General features: G+C 43.2%; 1 protein-coding gene across 8 annotated transcripts in view; it reads left to right on the top strand.

Moving 5' to 3' along the window:
* The window catches only part of LOC109904603 (nesprin-1), a 162521-nt gene extending 138372 nt beyond the window's left edge, over window positions 1–24149 (top strand). For 5 of the 8 annotated variants that reach the window (XR_004202676.1, XR_004202677.1, XR_004202679.1 and 2 more), the window contains 14 exons: window positions 755–942; window positions 1125–1275; window positions 1933–2115; window positions 2474–2611; window positions 2872–3063; window positions 3176–3509; window positions 5374–5516; window positions 5654–5780; window positions 11552–11763; window positions 11984–12184; window positions 12520–12648; window positions 16758–16970; window positions 19588–21014; window positions 22857–24149. Coding sequence is in view for 3 of the 8 variants with exons in the window: in XM_031787821.1 (XP_031643681.1) it covers window positions 755–942; window positions 1125–1275; window positions 1933–2115; window positions 2474–2611; window positions 2872–3063; window positions 3176–3509; window positions 5374–5516; window positions 5654–5780; window positions 11552–11763; window positions 11984–12184; window positions 12520–12648; window positions 16758–16970; window positions 19588–19683; window positions 20944–21014; window positions 22857–23100 (2622 nt within the window). In the remaining 5 variants the exon portion in view is untranslated. The remainder of the gene's footprint in view (window positions 1–754; window positions 943–1124; window positions 1276–1932; window positions 2116–2473; window positions 2612–2871; window positions 3064–3175; window positions 3510–5373; window positions 5517–5653; window positions 5781–11551; window positions 11764–11983; window positions 12185–12519; window positions 12649–16757; window positions 16971–19587; window positions 21015–22856) is intronic. The other 3 variants (XM_031787821.1, XM_031787819.1, XM_031787820.1) reach the window with 2 other exon arrangements.
* Window positions 24150–24401: the final 252 nt, after the last annotated feature.

Below are 24401 nucleotides of genomic sequence, written 5' to 3'. Positions count from 1 at the left end.
CGTACACCCCCTGGTATAGCTATTGATACTTGAAAAAAAGGAAGAGACGCACACTCTATGAGCTCAGATGCAATAATTGAATAACCTAATAACCAAAGTTTTGACAGACAAGCTGTCTTCATCAGGGTATGATGACAAACACTGCGGGGTGAATAGTTTATAAATTGTTAAAGAACACACACAGATGTCTGTAATCATGGCCGGGTGTGGCCTGATATCATTGGTTAATTCTCAGATATAAGAAGAACATACAAAAACATGAATGAATAGCATACGATCATAGATACAATTTGGCTACATAAGCCTACAAACATTTATAATGAAAGGCAAATCACAATAATCACAAGAATGGCTTCAGATCAAAGTCTAAGTTGAGACCGAAGGGAGCAAGGGTTTTTAAATTAAAGATCCAGGCAGCCTCTCATTTTAACAATAAATTGTCATGGTCACCCCCTCTCCTAGGGAGGGTGACATGTTCGATGGCCATATAACGTAGGGGCGAAATCGAGTGGTTCGCTTCCAAAAAGTGGTCCGCCACTGATACAGCTACATAATCAATAACAGTTGTTTATGTTGATATTTTATTGATCCCTGTTTAGTTCCCAGCAGACAGGCTTATAGACAGTACAATAGAGGTAGGCTTATTGAAAAGTCTTAGTAGGCTTCTTGATTCTAAAAAAGATTAAGATCAACATCCTCTTTCTGTACCATAATATAAGATAACATCCTTCCATCTTTCTCTCCGTCCACCCAGGAGCTTCAGCGTGACATAGAGAAGCACAGCACAAGTGTGGCTTCTGCGTTGAACCTGTGTGAGGTGTTGTTACACGACTGTGACGTCTGTGCCACGGACACAGAGTGTGATTCCATCCAGCAGACCACCAGGAACCTCGACCGCCGCTGGAGGAGAATATGTGCCCTGTCCATGGAGAGGAGGCTCAAGTACGAGACACGCTAAATTTAGGATTTAGGCGCTATAGTTTCTAAAGTAGTCAGAATTTTCACTTTCAAGACTATCAACAAGTGCAGTAATGTAATTCTAGGTTTGGTAAATTTGGAAACATGTACTTGTGATATAGGCTCTCACCATAACTTAAACTGTCCATATCGTTTTAATGTGTAAGGATTGAAGAGACATGGCGTTTATGGCAGAAGATCATAGAAGACTTTATGCGTTTTGAGGAGTGGCTAGTGACCTCAGAGAAGACCGCTGCTCTACCCAACTCTTCAGGAGTACTGTACACAGTGGCCAAGGAAGAACTCAAGAAGTTTGAGGTACAGACATGCTAGTACAGACCACCTAGTCCTACTTGGATATAACCACTATATTCTCCTTTCATATCAGTACGTAGCTTGTGGAAGGCTACCCAAAATGTTTGACCCAAGTTAAACAATTTAAAGGCAATGCTACCAAATACTAATTGAGTGTATGTAAACTTCTGACCCACTAGGAATGTGATGAAAGAAATACAAGCTGAAATAAATCATTCTCTCTGCTATTATTCTGACATTTCACATTCCTAAAATAAAGTGGTGATCCTAACTGACCCAAGACAGGGAATTTTTACTAGGATTAAATGTCAGGAATTGTGAAAAACTGAGTTTAAATGTATTTGGCTAAGGTGTATTTGACTTCAGACTTCAACTGTACCATTGTAACATTTCTGAAAACCTATTTTTTTGTCTTTATGGGGTATTGTGTGTAGATTGAGGGGGGGAAACTAGTAATACATTTCAGAATAAGGGTGTGACATAACAAAATGTGGAAAAAATCAAGTGGTCTGAACACTTTCAGAATGCACTTTACATGGACAAAACTCATAACTCATCCCTGAGTAATAAATTGATCAATTAAATGGTCAATGAAATTTTCAAGCAACTTGTCTCTTTTTGATTCTAAATGTGTTGGTTATATTTGTGTGTGTGTTCCAGGCATTTCAGTGTCAGTCCCATGAGAGCCTGACCCAGCTGGAGACGATCAATAAACAGTACCGCCGCCTGGCCAGGGAGAACCGCACAGACTCCTCCTGTCGCCTCGGGGAAATGTCCCACGACGGGAACCAGCGCTGGGATAACCTGCAGAAGAGGGTGGCCTCCATCCTCCGCAGGCTCAAGGTACAGAGTCACATCCAGAGTGGGCCTCGTTGAGCAACTGTAACACAACAGAAAGTATGGTGTATATAGTCCAATCCCACTTGGCACACACTGGCTGAATCAACGTTGTTTCCACGTCATTTCAATGACATTACTTTGAACCAATGTAGAATAGACGTTCAATTGGTGTTTGTGCCCAGTGGGATTCTACACTCCTGAGGGTTGGTACTGCTCTAGGAAAGAAACTATACCAGCAAGGAAGTAATTTCATTGGTTCTAGTCGGCAGAATCAGGTGGAGTGTCTGCACGAAGTTCCAGATCAAAGAAAAAAAAAAATTGCTGCCAGAGACGCTGAAGCATCTCTTTATGATTTCTCCAGCACTTCGTCAGTCAGCGTGAGGAGTTTGAGAAGGCCAGAGACAGCGTCGTGGTGTGGCTCACCGAGATGGACCTGCAGCTCACCAACATAGAACACTTCTCAGAGTGTGACATCCGAGCCAAGATCAAACAGCTACGGGTAAGGATGGCCTCTTTACACAAGTGATTATTGTTCTCTCATAATCCTACATATTTTTCCGCTCTTCAATAACTCGACTATACTATGAATTCTATCAGTAATCATTGAAATAATCACATAATCACTATTTCTGACTGCTATGGAACCGGTTAGCAAAACTATACAAACTCCTACCATGGCTCAACTGTATCCTAACCACCGTGTTCCTAAAACACACTGTATTCAGTCTGGCCTCTGCCTCGCTTGTTTTTGATTACCAGGCGTTCCAGCAGGAGATTTCTGTGACCACGGGGAAGGTCGAGCACATCTTCCACCAGGGAGAGGTGCTGCTGCAGAAGAGTGAGCCTCTGGACGCTGTTGTTATAGAGAAGGAGCTGGAGGAGCTGCGGAGATACTACCAGGAGGTGTTTGGACGCGTGGAGCGTTACTATAAGAAGCTGATCCAACTACCGGTGAGCCCGGGGATGACGTCTACTGAGCCCTTGTTCTTTTCATTTTGATGCTGACGGTCTTTTTTTGACTGTCTCGTAGGTATACCTTAACCTCCCATCCCTCCTCTTCCAGCTGACAGGAGAAGAGTACGATGTGTCATTCTCGGACAAGGAGATTGAACTGGATGAACCTGGGGACCTGTCCAGCATTCTCTGGAGTGAACGTCTTGGAGACTGCCTGAGCTCCCCTCTGCCCTCCCTGACTGCCCCCCTCTGTACTGGGGCTGAGCGCTCGGGCATGGGAACCCCAGCCAGCATGGACTCCATCCCCCTGGAGTGGGACCATGACTACGACCTGAGAAAGAGGCTGGAGAGTGCCAGCGGGGCTCTCGGCCTGGCCTCTGAGCACGAGGAGCACGGAGAGGAGGGGAGCTACCAGGGATCAGCTTCTGCTTCCGCTCTGTCAGGTCAGTGTAGTTTACACCCCTCATCCCTGCACCACTACTGTCAGGTACTAATGATACCAGACCCCTCACAACTTACTGGCAGGTACTGGGGATAGGATAGCCTTGATCTCAGAGAGGTCGTCTGAGGTCATTTGATGTTAGGCAACATGCCTTGGTGTATAAAAATAACTCTCACAGCCTGCTTTCTGCCTGCTACGAGTTTGGTTTGGTTTTCTCACACGCACACTGAAGCATAACAACAGGCACCGTTAACTAACAGCACCGCTTTCTAACATTTTGCATTTCATTTGATTTGTGCGGCACGTAGGCTACTGTAGCTGACCTCAAGCTGATTTCTTGTGTTGGCATCCTGTGTGTTTTAAAGGTGCATGTTGTTGTGCGCATCTTTTGGGGAGATGTTTTTTGTCTATTGTTTTATATGTTCTTCGTCCATTGTCTTCTAATTTACGACTGGATTTATAACACTAACTATTAATGATATCTCACAATGTGGATGGATAACACTAACTATTAATGATATCTCACAATGTGGATGGATAACACTAACTATTAATGATATCTCACAATGTGGATGGATAACACTAACTATTAATGATATCTCACAACGTGGATGGATAACACTAACTATTAATGATATCTCACAACGTGGATGGATAACACTAACTATTAATGATATCTCACAACGTGGATGGATAACACTAACTATTAATGATATCTCACAATGTGGATGGATAACACTAACTATTAATGATATCTCACAACGTGGATGGATAACACTAACTATTAATGATATCTCACAACGTGGATGGATAACACTAACTATTAATGATATCTCACAACGTGGATGGATAACACTAACTATTAATGATATCTCACAACGTGGATGGATAACACTAACTATTAATGATATCTCACAATGTAGATGGATAACACTAACTATTAATGATATCTCACAACGTGGATGGATAACACTAACTATTAATGATATCTCACAACGTGGATGGATAACACTAACTATTAATGATATCTCACAACGTGGATGGATAACACTAACTATTAATGATATCTCACAACGTGGATGGATAACACTAACTATTAATGATATCTCACAACGTGGATGGATAACACTAACTATTAATGATATCTCACAACGTGGATGGATAACACTAACTATTAATGATATCTCACAACATGGATGGATAACACTAACTATTAATGATATCTCACAACGTGGATGGATAACACTAACTATTAATGATATCTCACAACTTGGATGGATAACACTAACTATTAATGATATCTCACAATGTGGATGGATAACACTAACTATTAATGATATCTCACAACGTGGATGGATAACACTAACTATTAATGATATCTCACAACGTGGATGGATAACACTAACTATTAATGATATCTCACAACGTGGATGGATAACACTAACTATTAATGATATCTCACAACATGGATGGATAACACTAACTATTAATGATATCTCACAACGTGGATGGATAACACTAACTATTAATGATATCTCACAACGTGGATGGATAACACTAACTATTAATGATATCTCACAATGTGGATGGATAACACTAACTATTAATGATATCTCACAACGTGGATGGATAACACTAACTATTAATGATATCTCACAACGTTTTGCAGTGGATGGATTTCTATGTTTTTATGTCTGTTCTTTCAGACACAGATTAAACTCCCAAATAATCTACATTGAAAGTGCTTTTAAATCTCACAGGAGTAGGCTTAATCTAGGTCTAAGAAACTGTCCCGTGAACATAAAATCAAAGCCCTTATCTAACCGTATGCCATGTGGGTGTCCATCCACTCTTCCCATCCTCAGGAGAGGGAGGTACCCTGGACAGCCACATCCTTCAGTTGGACAAGGTTCTGGACCCCAGTCAGTTACACCTGCAACAGACAGAGAATGTCATCCGTAGCAGAACCCCCACCGGGCCAGAGCTGGATGCATCATACATGGGATATGTGAGTACTGTCTGATATGAGACCATTCTGTCTTAATGGAAGGTCTTTAGGAAAAGTTTCTACGGTGTGATTACTTGATGTGAGCGTCTCAGTCACATGCTTTCTGTCTGTTGCCTGTGCTATGTCCTGTTGTGTAGATGCGTCTACTGGGAGAGTGTCGTAGCAGTATAGACACGGTGAAGAGGGTTGGCTACGAACTGAAGGGGGAGGGGGAAAAGGCCTCAGGACTTGCTGACCCCATTGATGATGATTCACAAACAACAGGTAAAGTTTTGCCATCAGGTGTTGATATTAATCAGGCTTAAGACAGTCAGAGGTGGAGAGGTGATAAGACATTCAGAGGTGGAGAGGTGTTAAGACATTCAGAGGTGGAGAGGTCTTAAGATGTAAAGTAGCAATGGTACATTAATGCCCACAACTTGTAGTCCACGATGAGACAACATTGTGTGGTGGTTGTATGTTTTCTGGGTTGTTTTTGCTCCAGAGTGCTCAAGCAGAGAAGTAAGTACAAAGTCAGCAGCTTTTAAGGCAGACACATTTCTTCGGGCTGTACTGGACTGTGCTGTACAGGGCTGGACGGGACTGTACTGTACGAACCTGTACGAGCCTGTACTGTAATGGGCTGTACTGGGCTGGACTGTACTGTACGGACCTGTAGGGGCCTGTACTGGCCTGTACTGTAATGGACTGTAAGCTTTATGTCACCTCAAATGCCTGTATATACAGTATAATCAGTGGTAGACATAAATAATAGATCAACTGTACATATATCCTATATATACCATATATACCATGTAGATACCATATATACCATGTAGATCCCATATATACCATTTGTACCATATATACCATATATACCATGTATACCATGTAGATCCCATATATACCATATATCCCATATATCAAATCAAATCAAATCAAATTTTATTTGTCACATACACATGGTTAGCAGATGTTAATGCGAGTGTAGCGAAATGCTTGTGCTTCTAGTTCCGACAATGCAGTAATAACGAACAAGTAATCTAACTAACAATTCCAAAAAACTACTGTCTTATACACAGTGTAAGGGCATAAAGAATATGTACATAAGGATATATGAATGAGTGATGGTACAGAGCAGCATAGGCAAGATACAGTAGATTGTATCGAGTACAGTATATACATATGAGATGAGTATGTAAACAAAGTGGCATAGTTAAAGTGGCTAGTGATACATGTATTACATAAGGATGCAGTCGATGATATAGAGTACAGTATCTACGTATGCATATGAGATGAATAATGTAGGGTAAGTAACATTATATAAGGTAGCATTGTTTAAAGTGGCTAGTGATATATTTACATCATTTCCCATCAATTCCCATTATTAAAGTGGCTGGAGTAGAGTCAGTGTCGTTGACAGTGTGTTGGCAGTAGCCACTCAATGTTAGTGGTGGCTGTTTAACAGTCTGATGGCCTTGAGATAGAAGCTGTTTTTCAGTCTCTCGGTCCCAGCTTTGATGCACCTGTACTGACCTCGCCTTCTGGATGACAGCGGGGTGAACAGGCAGTGGCTCGGGTGGTTGATGTCCTTGATAATCTTTATGGCCTTCCTGTAGCATCGGGTGGTGTAGGTGTCCTGGAGGGCAGGTAGTTTGCCCCCGGTGATGCGTTGTGCAGACCTCACTACCCTCTGGAGAGCCTTACGGTTAAGGGCGGTGCAGTTGCCATACCAGGCGGTGATACAGCCCGCCAGGATGCTCTCGATTGTGCATCTGTAGAAGTTTGTGAGTGCTTTTGGTGACAAGCCAAATTTCTTCAGCCTCCTGAGGTTGAAGAGGCGCTGGATGGGGAGGTGTTCCCTCTGCTGTTTCCTGAAGTCCACAATCATCTCCTTAGTTTTGTTGACGTTGAGTGTGAGGTTATTTTCCTGACACCACACTCCGAGGGCCCTCACCTCCTCCCTGTAGGCCGTCTCGTCGTTGTTGGTAATCAAGCCTACCACTGTTGTGTCGTCCGCAAACTTGATGATTGAGTTGGAGGCGTGCGTGGCCACGCAGTCGTGGGTGAACAGGGAGTACAGGAGAGGGCTCAGAACGCACCCTTGTGGGGCCCCAGTGTTGAGGATCAGCGGGGAGGAGATGTTGTTGCCTACCCTCACCACCTGGGGGCGGCCCGTCAGGAAGTCCAGTACCCAGTTGCACAGGGCGGGGTCGAGACCCAGGGTCTCGAGCTTGATGACGAGCTTGGAGGGTACTATGGTGTTGAATGCCGAGCTGTAGTCGATGAACAGCATTCTCACATAGGTATTCCTCTTGTCCAGATGGGTTAGGGCAGTGTGCAGTGTGGTTGAGATTGCATCGTCTGTGGACCTATTTGGGCGGTAAGCAAATTGGAGTGGGTCTAGGGTGTCAGGTAGGGTGGAGGTGATATGGTCCTTGACTAGTCTCTCAAAGCACTTCATGATGACGGATGTGAGTGCTACGGGGCGGTAGTCGTTTAGCTCAGTTACCTTAGCTTTCTTGGGAACAGGAACAATGGTGGCCCTCTTGAAGCATGTGGGAACAGCATACTGGTATAGGGATTGATTGAATATGTCCGTAAACACACCGGCCAACTGGTCTGCGCATGCTCTGAGGGCGCGGCTGGGGATGCCGTCTGGGCCTGCAGCCTTGCGAGGGTTAACACGTTTAAATGTCTTACTCACTTCGGCTGCAGTGAAGGAGAGACCGCATGTTTTCGTTGCAGGCCGTGTCAGTGGCACTGTATTGTCCTCAAAGCGGGCAAAAAAGTTATTTAGTCAGCCTGGGAGCAAGACATCCTGGTCCGTGACTGGGCTGGGTTTCTTCCTGTAGTCCGTGATTGACTGTAGACCCTGCCACATGCCTCTTGTGTCTGAGCCGTTGAATTGAGATTCTACTTTGTCTCTGTACTGGCGCTTAGCTTGTTTGATAGCCTTGCGGAGGGAATAGCTGCACTGTTTGTATTCAGTCATGTTACCAGACACCTTGCCCTGATTAAAAGCAGTGGTTCGCGCCTTCAGTTTCACACGAATGCTGCCATCAATCCACGGTTTCTGGTTAGGGAATGTTTTAATCGTTGCTATGGGAACGACATCTTCAACGCACGTTCTAATGAACTCGCACACCGAATCAGCGTATTCGTCAATGTTGTTGTCTGACGCAATACGAAACATCTCCCAGTCCACGTGATGGAAGCAGTCTTGGAGTGTGGAGTCAGCTTGGTCAGACCAGCGTTGGACAGACCTCAGCGTGGGAGCTTCTTGTTTTAGTTTCTGTCTGTAGGCAGGGATCAACAAAATGGAGTCGTGGTCAGCTTTACCGAAAGGGGGGCGGGGCAGGGCCTTATATGCATCGCGGAAGTTAGAGTAACAATGATCCAGGGTCTTTCCACCCCTGGTTGCGCAATCGATATGCTGATAGAATTTAGGGAGTCTTGTTTTCAGATTAGCCTTGTTAAAATCCCCAGCTACAATGAATGCAGCCTCCGGATAAATCGTTTCCAGTTTGCAGAGAGTTAAATAAAGTTCGTTCAGAGCCATCGATGTGTCTGCTTGGGGTACACATGGTGCTTGGGGTACACATGGTACACATGTGTCTACCATGTGTACCATGTTTATACCATGTAGATCCCATATATACCATGTAGATCCCATATATACCATATATACCATATATACCATATATACCATATATACCATGTAGATACCATATATACCATGTGTACCATATATACCATATATCCCATATATACCATATATACCATATATACCATGTAGATCCCATATATATCATGTGTACCATATATACCATATATACCATGTAGATCTCATATATACCATGTAGATCCCATATATACCATGTAGATCCCATATATACCATATATACCATGTAGATCCCATATATACCATGTATATACCATATATACCATATATCCCATGTACCATATAAACCATATATACCATGTAGATCCCATATATACCATGTAGATACCTTATATACCATGTATTTACCATATATTCCATATATACCATATATACCATATATCCCATATATACCATCTATCCCATATATATCATATATATCATATATACCATGTAGATAGCATATATACCATGTAGACACCATATATACCATATATCCCATAAATAAAATATATACCACGTAGATACCATATATACCATATATCCATCTAGATACCATATATACCTTATATACCATATATCCCATATACCATGTATACCGTGTATACCATGTAGATACCATATATACAATTGATACCATATATACCATATATACCATGTAGATACCATTTATACTGTATATACCAATTACTACATATCCCATATATACCATGTAGATACCATATATACCATGTATATACCATTTATACTGTATATATCATGTAGATACCATATATACCATATATACAATTTAGACCGTATATACCTTATATACCATATATACAATTTAGACAATATATACCATGTATACCATGTTTATACCATATATACCTTGTAGATACCATATATACCATGTAGATACCATTTATACTGTATATACCAATTACTACATATACCATATATACCATGTAGATACCATATATACCATGTAGATACCATTTATACTGTATATACCATATACTATATATCCCATATTTACCATATATACCATGTAGATCCCATATATATCATATATCCCATATATCTCATATATTACATGTAGATACCATATATCCCATATATACAATATATTCCATATATAACATTTATCCCATATATACCATGTAGATCCCATATATCCCATATAGATATCATATATTCCATATATCCCATAGATCCCATATATACCATAGATCCCATATATACCATATATCCCATATATATCCCATATATACACCATAATATCCCATATATACCATAGATCCCATATATTCTACAGATCCCATATATACCATATATCCCCATATATCCCATATATATCCCATATATACCCCATATATCCCATATATACCCCATATATCCCATATATACCATAGATACCATATATTCTACAGATCCCATATACCCCATATATCCCATATATACCATAGATACCATATATTCTACAGATCCCATATATACCATAATATTCCATATATACCTCATATATCCCATATATACCATATATCCCATATATACCATATATCCCATATATACCCCATATATACCATATATACCCCAAATATACCATATATACCGTTACCAAATTAATTATTTGATACCCTTTCTTCCTCCTTTACCTTGCTGTACTGTAGGTGTGATAGTTACTGCAGGCTCAGGCCCCTCACAAAAAATATAGATAGATGTCTTATTACCAAATAAATAATACATTCCTTTCTTCCCTCCTGTACTGTAGGTGTGATACAGCGTTGGGAGTTGCTGCAGGCCCTCAGTAAAGAGATGAATAGATATAATACAGCTATAATATAATAATCTCTCTCTGTCTCTCTCTCTGTCTCTCTCTCTGTCTCTCTCTGTCTCTCTCTCTCTCTGTCTCTCTCTCTCTCTCTCTCTCTCTCTCTCTCTCTCTCTCTCTCTCTCTCTCTCTCTCTCTCTCTCTCTCTCTCTCTCTCTCTCTCTCTGTCTCTCTCTCTCTCTGTCTCTCTCTGTCTCTCTCTCTGTCTCTCTCTGTCTCTCTCTCTCTCTCTCTCTGTCTCTCTCTCTGTCTCTCTCTCTCTCTCTCTCTGTCTCTCTCTCTCTCTCTCTGTCTCTCTCTCTCTCTCTGTCTCTCTCTCTCTCTCTCTCTCTGTCTCTCTCTCTCTCTCTCTCTGTCTCTCTCTCTCTCTCTCTCTCTCTCTCTCTCTCTCTCTGTCTCCCTCTGTCTGTCTGTCTGTCTGTCACTCTCTATCTCTCTCTGTCTCTCTCTCTCTCCCCTCCCTCTCTCTCCCCTCCCTCTCTCTCCATCTCTCTCTCTCTCTCTCCCCCTCCCTCTCTCTCCCTCTCTCTTTCTCCCCCTCCCTCTCTCTCTCTCTCTCCCTCTCTCTCTGTACTGTAGGTGTGATACAGCGCTGGGAGTTGCTGCAGGCCCAGGCCCTCAGTAAAGAGATGCGTCTGAAGCAGAACCTTCAGCAGTGGCAGCAGTTCAACTCTGACCTCAACGCTGTGTGGGCGTGGCTGGAGCAGGCAGGGGAGGAGCTAGAGCAGCAACGGAGGCTGGACCTCAGCACCGACATCCAGACCATCGAGCTGCGCATCAAAAAACTGAAGGTGACCTTTGAACTTTGATTACTCACTAGGATTACAAAGCTTGCAAGGTGTGTAAGGCTTTCTCAAAGTTCCGGGTTTTTTCAGAAATCATGGTTGGATGAATCCCAGTTGTATGATACTCTTTGGGAAAGCTTTGCAACCAGAGATGGATATTTAAAAAATACTCTGTGCTGATATGACACCCTCTCAAATCATCTATTTTCATATTGTCTGTCTACAGGAGCTGCAGAAGGCTGTTGACAAGCGTAAGGCCACAGTGCTGTCCATCAACCTGTGCAGTGCAGAGTTTGTCCAGTCCGCCACAGAAGAGTCCCAGGACCTGAAGGCCAGGCTGAAAGAGATGAACAACCGCTGGGACAGATTGGGCACCTCTCTGGGAGAGTGGAGGGCAGCGCTACAAAAGGCCCTTATGCAGTGTCACGTAGGTGTCCAACTGTCTAGTCACCTAGCCTGGTCCCAGATCTGTGCTGTCTTTCCAACTCCTATGGCCGTTAAGGAGTTGGCAAGACAGCGCAAACAGCTCTGGGACCAGGCTACTTACTGGTCACTTAATAAAATATTCAAACCAGGACAAATCATGTTTGCATGTTGGACAACTGAGACAGGATACAATTAAATTGTGTTTTAATGACCTGGATATAAACATCAAGGTTTATCATTAGTTAGACATATTAAATATGTTACTTTAGGTAGAAGTCATGACTTTTGGTAGAAGGTGATTAGCATGCATTTGTATTCACGTCTCCTCTCCTGTAGGACTTCCATGAGATGAGTCACGGCCTGCTACTGTGGCTGGAGAACATTGACCGCAGGAGGAATGAGATTGTTCCCATTGACCCCATCCAGGACAGCAACACCCTCCATGAGCACCACAAAACACTCCTGGTACAGAAGCGTTTTAGTAATGTTATATTTAAGTGATAATGCCCAAGAAGCCGGTGTTTGGAGGATATATTGTTGTTAGGCCTGAGACAAAGTCAATATATCCTCCAAACACCGGCTTCTTGGGCATAATCACTTTTATACAACGGGTTATCAACATATTCAAATAATGATTGGCATATTTTCATTTAAAAAAAACGTTATTTTGATTAATTTATTCATACTATGTCATCCATTCGCAAGATATAGTCCCGACACAAATCTTGGGTTGCTACCCAAGCTGGCTGGTCGTTCGTTTTATCGGTTCGGTTGCCAGAGACCCGACCCAGTCGTTCAGTCATTTTATTTCTGTATCTATGGATGCCACCCAGTAATTTTTTCTAAATGTTCCATTGTCATACTGGCTGGCAACGTTCTTATCCCTTGCTTGCTAGCTAGCCAACTACGACTAACTTACAGTCACGTCAAAAAGTGCAGCCAGAATAACAGCAAAGTAGCAGCATTTGCGTTTGTTTAAGCTGTTTACTATTTACATTTATTTGGATACATCCATAACAATGAGCTAATGAGGCACGATTTCACCTGTCATAGAAAATGTTCTCACTTGTCAGGATACTATTGTTCAGAGGAGCTAGCCAACAACACAGCTAACACAATCACTTCAAACTGAAGCTGGAAAAACTGCAAACTAGCTGCACTTTGTTTCGTTTGATCTTTTTTTCAATTTACATTTCTTTGTTTATATCCATAAAAATGATGCCAGCTGATTCATGATTTCGACTGGCTCGTCCCGACTCCCGACACATTTTTATTTTTAAATTTTTTTTTCACCTTTATTTAACCAGGTAGGCTAGTTGAGAACAAGTTCTCATTTGCAACTGCGACCTGGCCAAGATAAAGCATAGCAGTGTGAGCAGACAACAAAGAGTTACACATGGAGTAAACAATTAACAAGTCAATAACACAGTAGAAACCAAAGGGGGAGTCTATATACAATGTGTGCAAAAGGCATGAGGAGGTAGGCAAATAATTACAATTTTGCAGATTAACACTGGAGTGATGAATGATCAGATGGTCATGTACAGGTAGAGATATTGGTGTGCAAAAGAGCAGAAAAGTAAATAAATAAAAACAGTATGGGGATGAGGTAGGAGAAAAAGGGTAGGCTATTTACCAATAGACTATGTACAGCTGCAGCGATTGGTTAGCTGCTCAGATAGCTGATGTTTGAAGTTGGTGAGGGAGATAAAAGTCTCCAACTTCAGCGATTTTTGCAATTCGTTCCAGTCACAGGCAGCAGAGTACTGGAACGAAAGGCGGCCAAATGAGGTGTTGGCTTTAGGGATGATCAGTGAGATACACCTGCTGGAGCGCGTGCTACGGATGGGTGTTGCCATCGTGACCAGTGAGCTGAGATAAGGCGGAGCTTTACCTAGCATGGACTTGTAGATGACCTGGAGCCAGTGGGTCTGGCGACGAATATGTAGCGAGGGCCAGCCGACTAGAGCATACAAGTCGCAGTGGTGGGTGGTATAAGTTGCTTTAGTGACAAAACGGATGGCACTGTGATAGACTGCATCCAGTTTGCTGAGTAGAGTGTTGGAAGCCATTTTGTAGAGGACATCGCCGAAGTCGAGGATCGGTAGGATAGTCAGTTTTACTAGGGTAAGCTTGGCGGCGTGAGTGAAGGAGGCTTTGTTGCGGAATAGAAAGCCGACTCTTGATTTGATTTTCGATTGGAGATGTTTGATATGAGTCTGGAAGGAGAGTTTGCAGTCTAGCCAGACACCTAGGTACTTATAGACGTCCACATATTCTAGGTCGGAACCATCCAGGGTGGTGATGCTAGTCGGGCATGCGGGTGCAGGCAGCGACCGGTTGAAAAGCATGCATTTGGTTTTACTAGCGTTTAAGAGCAGTTGGAGGCCACGGAAGGAGTGTTGTATGGCATTGAAGCTTGTTTGGAGGTTAGATAGCACAGTGTCCAAAGACGGGCCGAAAGTATATAGAATGGTGTCGTCTGCGTAGAGGTGGATCAGGGAATCGCCGCAGCAAGAGCAACATCATTGATATACACAGAGAAAAGAGTCGGCCCGAGAATTGAACCCTGTGGCACCCCCATAGAGACTGCCAGAGGACCAGACAGCATGCCCTCCGATTTGACGCACTGAACTCTGTCTGCAAAGTAATTGGTGAACCAGGCAAGGCAGTCATCCGAAAAACCGATGCTCCTGAGTCTGCCTATAAGAATATGGTGATTGACAGAGTCGAAAGCCTTGGCAAGGTCGATGAAGACGGCTGCACAGTACTGTCTTTTATCGATGGCGGTTATGATATCGTTGAGTACCTTGAATGTGGCTGAGGTGCACCCATGACCGGCTCGGAAACCAGACTGCACAGCGGAGAAGGTGCGGTGGGATTCGAGATGGTCAGTGACCTGTTTGTTGACTTGGCTTTCGAAGACCTTAGATAGGCAGGGCAGGATGGATATAGGTCTGTAACAGTTTGGGTCCAGGGTGTCTCCCCCTTTGAAGAGGGGGATGACTGCGGCAGCTTTCCAATCCTTGGGGATCTCAGACGATATGAAAGAGAGGTTGAACAGGCTGGTAATAGGGGTTGCGACAATGGTGGCAGATAGTTTCAGAAATAGAGGGTCCAGATTGTCAAGCCCAGCTGATTTGTACGGGTCCAGGTTTTGCAGCTCTTTCAGAACATCTGCTATCTGGATTTGGTTAAAGGAGAACCTGGAGAGGCTTGAGCGAGGAGCTGCGGGGGGGGCGGAGCTGTTGGCCGAGGTTGAAGTAGCCAGGCGGAAGGCATGGCCAGCCGTTGAGAAATGCTTATTGAAGTTTTCGATAATCATGGATTTATCAGTGGTGACCGTGTTACCTAGCCTCAGTGCAGTGGGCAGCTGGGAGGAGGTGCTCTTGTTCTCCATGAACTTCACGGTGTCCCAGAACTTTTTGGAGTTGGAGCTACAGGATGCAAACTTCTGCCTGAAGAAGCTGGCCTTAGCTTTCCTGACTGACTGCGTGTATTGGTTCCGGACTTCCCTGAACAGTTGCATATCACGGGGACTATTCGATGCTATTGCAGTCCGCCACAGGATGTTTTTGTGCTGGTCGAGGGCAGTCAGGTCTGGGGTGAACCAAGGGCTGTATCTGTTCTTAGTTCTGCATTTTTTGAACGGAGCATGCTTATCTAAAATGGTGAGGAAGTTACTTTTAAAGAATGACCAGGCATCCTCAACTGACGGGATGAGGTCAATGTCCTTCCAGGATACCCGGGCCAGGTCGATTAGAAAGGCCTGCTCACAGAAGTGTTTTAGGGAGCGTTTGACAGTGATGAGGGGTGGTCGTTTGACTGCGGCTCCGTAGCGGATACAGGCAATGAGGCAGTGATCGCTGAGATCCTGGTTGAAGACAGCGGAGGTGTATTTGGAGGGCCAGTTGGTCAGGATGACGTCTATGAGGGTGCCCTTGTTTACAGAGTTAGGGTTGTACCTGGTGGGTTCCTTGATGATTTGTGTGAGATTGAGGGCATCTAGCTTAGATTGTAGGACTGGCGGGGTGTTAAGCATATCCCAGTTTAGGTCACCTAACAGAACAAACTCTGAAGCTAGATGGGGGGCGATCAATTCACAAATGGTGTCCAGGGCACAGCTGGGAGCTGAGGGGGGTCGGTAGCAGGCGGCAACCATTCATTACTATGGGACAGATGGAGATCGATTGAATATTGAAACAATGTTGCAAATGTCGGAGAGACAGACAGTAATGTTTATATAAATCTCCACTGTTAAAAAAAGAAATGTTAGTCTAAAGGAAATATGAGATAATGTCTAGATGCTTCTTATAGTGGAGATCAAGTTTATACATTGCTTGGCTGGGCTGATGAGACAGTGGATTCCACAGTCAGATGGCATAAACCATATTCTAATTCGGAGTTGAGATAAGCACACACAAATCTGACTTTTATATAAATTATTGATTGATGTCAACTGGAGACTTTTAAATTAAGCGTAGGGACCTCAAATTAGAAAATGTCCTTGAGTGACTGACACCTTGCAGTGAGTAAAATTGTGAACCAACCAATCTCCCTCACTCCATCCACAGAAAATCCGCTGTGAGCTGCTAGACACCCAGAGGAAGGTGTTGTCCCTGCAGGACATGTCCCTGCAGCTGCTAGTCAACAGCGAGGGCAGTGACTGTCTGGAGGCCAAGGAGAAGGTTCACGTCATCGGGAACCGCCTCAAACTGCTCTTCAAGGAGGTGACCAGAGACCTCAAAGAGCTGGAGAAGATTCTGGACACGAACAGCAGCCAACAGGTCAGAACAGACGCACTTTTACAATTAAATAGAACAATGGAATGTATCTCCAATTATTTATTTATTTCACCTTTATTTAACCAGGTAGGCTAGTTGAGAACAAGTTCTCATTTGCAACTGCGACCTGGCCAAGATAAAGCAAAGCAGTGTGACACAGACAACAACACAGAGTTACACATGGAGTAAACAAACAAGCCAATAACACAAACAAGTCAATGACACAGTAGCAGTAGAGAAAGGTCTAAGGTCTATATACAGTGTGTGCAAAGGGCATGAGGAGGTAGGCAATAAATAGGCCATAGGAGCGAATAATTGCAATTTAACAGATTAACACTGGAGTGATAAATGAGCAGATGATGATGTGCAAGTAGAGATACTGGTGTGCAAAAGAGCAGAAAAGTAAATAAAATAAAAACAGTATGGGGATAGGTAGGTAGATTGGGTGGGCTATATACACCGATGGACTATGTACAGCTGCAGTGATCGGTTAGCTGCTCAGTTAGTTGATGTTTAAAGTTGGTGAGGGAAATAAAAGTCTCCGACTTCAGCGATTTTTGTCATTCGTTCCAGTCACTGGCAGCAGAGAACTGGAAGGAAAGGCGTCCAAATGAGGTGTTGGCTTTGGGGATGATAAGTGAGATATACCTGCTGGAATGTGTGCTACGGGTGGGTGTTGTTATCGTGACCAGTGAACTGAGATAAGGCGGAGCTTTACCTAGCATAGACTTATAGATGACCTGGAGCCAGTGGGTCTGGCAACGAGTATGTAGTGAGGGCCAGCCGACTAGAGCATACAGGTCGCAGTGGTGGGTGGTATAAGGTGATTTGGGAACAAAACGGGTGGCACTGTGATAGACTGCATCCAGTTTGCTGAGTAGAGTGTTGGAAGCTATTTTGTAGATGACATCGCCGAAGTCGTGGATCGGTAGGATAGTCAGTTTTACTAGGGTAAGTTTGGCGGCGTGAGTGAAGGAGGCTTTGTTGCGAAATAGAAAGCCGATTCTAGATTTGATTTTGGATTGGAGATGTTTAATATGAGTCTGGAAGGAGAGTTTACAGTCTAGCCAGACACCTAGGTATTTATAGTTGTCCACATATTCTAGGTCGGCACCGTCCAGGGTGGTGATGCTAGTCGGGCGGGCGGGTGCGGGCAGCGAACGGTTGAAAAGCATGCATTTGGTTTTACTAGCATTTAAGAGCAGTTGGAGGCCACGGAAGGAGTGTTGAATGCCATTGAAGCTAGCACAGTGTCCAAGGAAGGGCAGAATGGTGTCGTCTGCGTAGAGGTGGATCAGGGAATCGCCTGCAGCAAGAGCGACATCATTGATATATACAGAGAAAAGAGTCAGCCCGAAAATTGAACCCTGCGGTACCCCCATAGAGACCGCCAGTGAACCAGGCGAGGCAGTCTTCAGAAAAACCAAGGCTATTGAGTCTGCCGATAAGAATACTGTGATTGACAGAGTTGAAAGCCTTGGCCAGGTCGATGAAGATGGCTGCACAGTACTGCCTTTTATCGATGGCGGTTATGATATCGTTTAGTACCTTGAGCATGGCTGAGGTGCACCAGTGACCGGCTCGGAAGCCGGATTGCACAGCGGAGAAGGTACGGTGGGATTCGAAATGGTCAGTGATCTGTTTATTAACTTGGCTTTCGAAGACTTTAGATAGGCAGGGAAGCATGGATATAGGTCTGTAACAGTTTGGGTCTAGGGTGTCACCCAATCTTTAGGGATCTCGGACGATGTTTCAGAGAGGTTGAACAGGCTGGTAATAGGGGTTGCAACAATGGCGGCGGATAGTTTTAGAAAGAGAGGGTCCAGATTGTCTAGCCCAGCTGATTTGTACTGGTCCAGGTTTTGCAGCTCTTTCAGAACATCTGCTGTCTGGATATGGGTGAAGGAGAATCTGGGGAGGATTGGGCGAGTAGCTGAGGGGGGGGGGGCTGTTGCCCGGGGTTGGAGTAGCCAGGAGGAAGGCATGGCCAGCCATTGAGAAATGCTTATTGAAATGTTCGATTATCATGGATTTATCAGTGGTGACCGTGTTACCTAGCCTCGGTGCAGTGGGCAGCTGCGAGGAGGTGCTCTTGTTCTCCATGGACTTTACAGTGTCCCAAAACTTTTTGGAGTTAGAGCTACAGGATGCGAATTTCTGCTTGAAAAAGCTAGCCTTTGCTAGCTATGTATTGTGTGTATTGGTTCCTGACTTCCCTGAACAGTTGCATATCGTGGGGACTATTCGATGCTATTGCAGTCCGCCACAGGATGTTTTTGTGCTGGTCAAGGGCAGTCAGGTCTGGAGTGAACCAAGGGTTCTAAAGAATGACCAGGCATCCTCTACTGACGGGTTGAGGTCAATATCCTTCCAGGATACCCGAGCCAGGTCGATTAGAAAGGCCTGCTCGCAGAAGTGTTTTAGGGAGCGTGCAGTAGACACATTACACAATAAGAAATAGTGCAGGAGAAACGTTTGCAGCCTTTCTCTACTGTATCTAACGCCGTTTCATGCTTGGCCTCCCTCCCTCTGTGTGTATCTCTCTCTCGCCCTCCCTCCCCCTTCTCATCCTCTTTCTCCCTCCCTATTGTCTCTCTCTTTCTCCTCTCTTTCATCTCAGGATCTGTCTATGTGGTCGTCAGCTGATGAGCTAGACTCCACCTCTGGTTCCATAAGCCCGGTGTCGGGCAGGAGCACGCCAAGTCGCCGTCGATCGGTAACGTATTGTAATACCTCTGACAATGGTTACATGGTGCCCTACCAGAAGGAAGGTGTTTGGCACTTCCTCCCTAAGACTGACAGTGCGTCACTTGTGCCCCTGAATGCAACACCGAGTTTGCTCCAGTTTAAGGCCATGCAAAGTCACTCCCTCCCACCCTCCCAGGACTTCTCTTTCTCACCTCTTCTCTGTACACCTTCCTACATGTATATACATTCCACACACAACTCTTTTTCCACACCTTTATTCTTTCATGTTATATCATTTCCCAGAGACAAACCGACCAGAGCACTTGAGACATCAGTATACCCCCTCTTAAAAAATATATATATATATTATCTTATTTTATTGATTGACTTTCCCCCTAAACTTCAACATCTACTTCTGGTTTCTCCTGATCAAATGTGTCCCATCTTTTTATTATTTTCTTTAGTCCTGTGGTTTTAGAGTCCTGTGGTTTTAGAGTCCTGTGGTTTTAGAGTGCTGTGGTTTTAGAGTCCTGTAATTTTAGAGTCCTGTGGTTTTAGAGTCCTGTAGTTTTAGAGTGCTGTGGTTTTAGAGTGCTGTGGTTTTAGAGTCCTGTAATTTTAGAGTCCTGTGGTTTTAGAGTCCTGTAGTTTTAGAGTGCTGTGGTTTTAGAGTGCTGTGGTTTTAGAGTCCTGTAACTTTAGAGTCCTGTGGTTTTAGAGTCCTGTATTTTTAGAGTGCTGTGGTTTTAGAGTGCTGTGGTTTTAGAGTCCTGTAACTTTAGAGTCCTGTGGTTTTAGAGTCCTGTAGTTTTAGAGTGCTGTAGTTTAGTGCTCATGGAATATTGGCTCTTTAATACTGCTGAAAACCCTTGGTTTTTATCAATTAAATTCTATAGAAGTTATGTCTTGTCTTCACTTCAATCCCAATGGTTGATCTCAGTGATTTGAAGATACAGTACATGTATATCTTAAATTTGTTACATCTGTCTTCCACATAGCAAATCATGCATCATATCATACGTTGTGCTTCAGCAGCGAATGAATTCCCTTTGTTCCAAATAACAGCATGACCATCCAGCTGTAGCTGTTCAAAGTAGCTGTACACTTTGAAAAAAGCTAGTTCATTTATTTTCTCTAGTTGTCACCTTCCTTCACATATTTGATTTGTTCTAAGATCACCTTCTATTCTTTTATTTGGGGTATTTTCTTTTCATCGGTAGCTTTGTTCTTTATTTGCCTGGACTGAAACATACTCTCTTTCTTTTACCCCCGTGTTCATTGCAAACAGCAACGGGGCAAATGTAGTATGTCACAGCAGACCTCTGGACCCTCTGTGAGCAGTCCACACAGATCACACAGGTACCTTTCTCCTGGTTTGTAGAACACCCAGAAGACAATAGAACTCCTGGAACATGTTACACCTGTTCTGGAACCTTAGTCCGTTGTGCTGCACTGCACTGACAACACATACAGTACATTGCAACAACTGTATTGTAAAAGAAAAAATAGAAAACCCTGAATACTGATTTTTACTTACTTCCAAAGGTTCATAAAAGTTTAATGAAACATTTATTCCATCATCTTCTACCATTCTAGACACTATGTAGAGGCTATAGGGTTTAGCAGAAAATGTGGTTATAGTCCACACATCCTTTACACTACAGTTCTGCAATAACTAAATATATAGGCCTCTTTGTTGCCAATGTCCTCGGCTGCTTGATTAACTATGCTACCCAGAATGCACCTTGAGTGCTTAACATACTGTTAACAGTTTCTCTAATACCTCTTGGTAACTATAGAGCTCTACCGCTCCTTCTCTACTGCTAGTGAGCACACGCAGTTGTTCTCTTGAATTGCCAAGCCAGCGAGCATCTGCAATGAACAATATGATGGCAGCAAGTCTATCTCTCTATTTCTTTCTTTCTCTTGTGTGTGACATCTATTTAATCTATTTCTTCTATTTCACATACCGAATCCACCATCTCCCCCTCACTCCCCTCAATCAGCCATCGCCCCTGTCATGTCTCCATTTGTGGAATGTCAGGGGGCACTTTGATCACAGTCTAGACAGACAGACCTGAGGGTAAAACGAACATCACTGTTATCTAGCTATGCATACCCTGATTTATAATTTTAGGATTCCCTTTGGTTTAAGCTAATTCAAATAGGCCCCATTGTCAGCTATGCCAGAGAAACAGCAGGTACCACATTGTCATAAAGTGTTGTAAATCAGAACGCTATAATTGTGTTACTGTAGTGTTCATCCCTTACCTGAGAAATATGAGTTAATAGTGAATAGTACAAAACATGTTATTTAGCATGTTAATAGATATAGTTTGTCTTCTCAGTTTGACAGCAGCCCAGTCAGATGAGGGTATATTAAGATGGTTCTGCTGCTGACTAATGCTACATCAAGCTTCACCTAGCTACACCCTTTAAAACAGACTGCTCTATGCTGCTATGCTCCTGTCTTGGCATGCTTGGCATTTATCAGGATTTAAACTCCTCACAGAGAGTTCTTGAAGGACTATCTAAAACATTTAAACTGCTACTTCCTGCATGCATTTTGTCTCCCGTCCTAACACCTTACATCCTTTTACAAAGGAATGTCAGCTCAACATCCTGTATTTGTTTTATGGGTTTGAAAATCATTTCTTGAAAATGTTTGTCAGTGTTTGTCAAGTGTCATTCAACTGACTGTGGGTGTATTGATTACCAATATAAACTGGGTGGTTTGAGCCCTGAATGCTGATTGGCTGTCAGCCGTGGTATATCAGACCGTATACCACGGGTATGACCCCAACATTTTTTTTACTCATCTTATTACGTTGGTAACCAGTTTATAATAGCAATAAGGCACCTAGGGGGTTCGCGTTGCATCGTGCCTAAGAACAGCCCTTAGCCGTGGTATATTGGCCATATACCACACCCTCGGGCCTTATTGATTAAATATAGTTTGGTAATTTGATCATGGCTGTGTCAATACACAGTTCATAATTATACTTGTAGAGCAATAACATCGTTTCTGTCTTTTGAACTACAAAGGAAATAGATATTTGATTCTGTTGAATCCAATGACAAAATGGATAGTTGGATGGATGGTCTGGTCTGGATACATGTCCTTAGCTGTACAGTAGGTGTCATTACCTAAGTCTGCTTGTTGTTGTGTTGTTGTGTGCTCTCCGTGTCGTATCCTATCAGGTATCCCGTCGCTGGGTCCGCTTCCTCCCCTTCTGAGGCAGAGGGGAAATCGTCATCGTCACGTTTCCTGTACCGCGTCCTACGGGTGGCGGTGCCCCTCCAGTTGCTGTTCCTCTTGCTGCTGGTGGTCATGGTCTGCCTGGTGCCAGTGTGTGAGGGGGATTTCGACTGCAGCCAGTCCAATAACTTTGCCCGTTCCTTCCACCCGATGCTACAATACACCAACGGGCCTCCTCCTGTATAGTCTTTCATGACAGACCAAACATTTGGTTCTGGGTGCCGAGCGAGATTACAGCCTGGCACTTGGTATGGAGACGAACCTGAGGAGGATAGTTGGGCTTTTTGAACTTCATGACTGTTGTGGATTTCAACTCTATGGGTCTCTCTCTTGACGTTTTTCCCCCAATAACAGTGCGGGAACTGTTTCAATGCTCCGCTAGTTTGCAGCTTCCATGAAGAATAGAGATATGGCGATCCGTCATTCTGCACCTTGTGTTGCCGTGCATAAGCAAGCATCATAGGATGCCAAAACCTTAGTTATATCTTCTTTGTTCTGTATGGATGAAGTACAGCTGGACTCTTAACTTGTCTTTTCACTTGTGTCTTCTTTTAGTTTTATGTTATGTTGTATGTATAGACGAAGAAACGTCTTAGGGGCAGCAAATGTAAGAACCAAAAATGTTTGTGACGGCAGTCAGTGGATATCCCCTGGATACCTGTTAAGGTACAACACATGCTATGTGTTGCCATTTGTCCTCTAGTTCAATGCAGAGCATATACTCTGTGAATGTGCCTGTTGTAACAATTGAACACTTGTGAAATAACATTTTAAGATGACTTATATTGCAATATTATTATTTTTTACATGTGTTTTGGCATGCGGTTATCATCTTTGCTTATGGGTGTGTCCGTGATGAATATTTGATTTTTAATCTGAATTATACCTGGGCGTAAGAATCTATTTAGTCTGAATTGTGTATTGAATGTGTATGTAAAAGAAAGGCCGTAATGAAGAGTTATTTGCTATAAACTGTTTAAAAGCATAAGAAACATTGAAAATAATGTACAGGACCACTCATTTTTATTTTTCTAGCTGAAAATATGGATTCTACAAACAAACTATTAATCAACAGTATAACGAATTATAAAACTGTATATTTTCTATGGGTCTGTGTGTTTAGTATTAAATGTACAACAGTCCAGGATTACTTAACATATTCTGTACATAATATAAATGTATATCAATAATCTATATCTGACCCTAAATTACAAATATTGAATGCCAAATTCTCATTTTGATTCTGTCTTTTATTTAACATAATTTCTCTCTGTGGGAAGCAACATTTCTAACTCTTCTACTCTGTCAAGTCAATAACGCTGAATCAGTCTTTGGATCCTACTTTCCATACATCATAAACTCAATTCAAAGCACAATTTCAATGGTCCAAAAAACATATGATACCTCTCAAATTTCATTCAGGTGCCTGTCTTGAGCAGAGTCCTTTGAGGAGATTTAGGCATAGATCACTGCTACAGTGCGATTGA

Source organism: Oncorhynchus kisutch, linkage group LG14, assembly GCF_002021735.2.
Source record: "Oncorhynchus kisutch isolate 150728-3 linkage group LG14, Okis_V2, whole genome shotgun sequence".
NCBI classification, from domain to species: Eukaryota; Metazoa; Chordata; class Actinopteri; order Salmoniformes; family Salmonidae; genus Oncorhynchus; species Oncorhynchus kisutch.
Note: the sequence above shows the minus strand (reverse complement) of the source record. Positions and strands in the feature narration are given on the sequence as shown.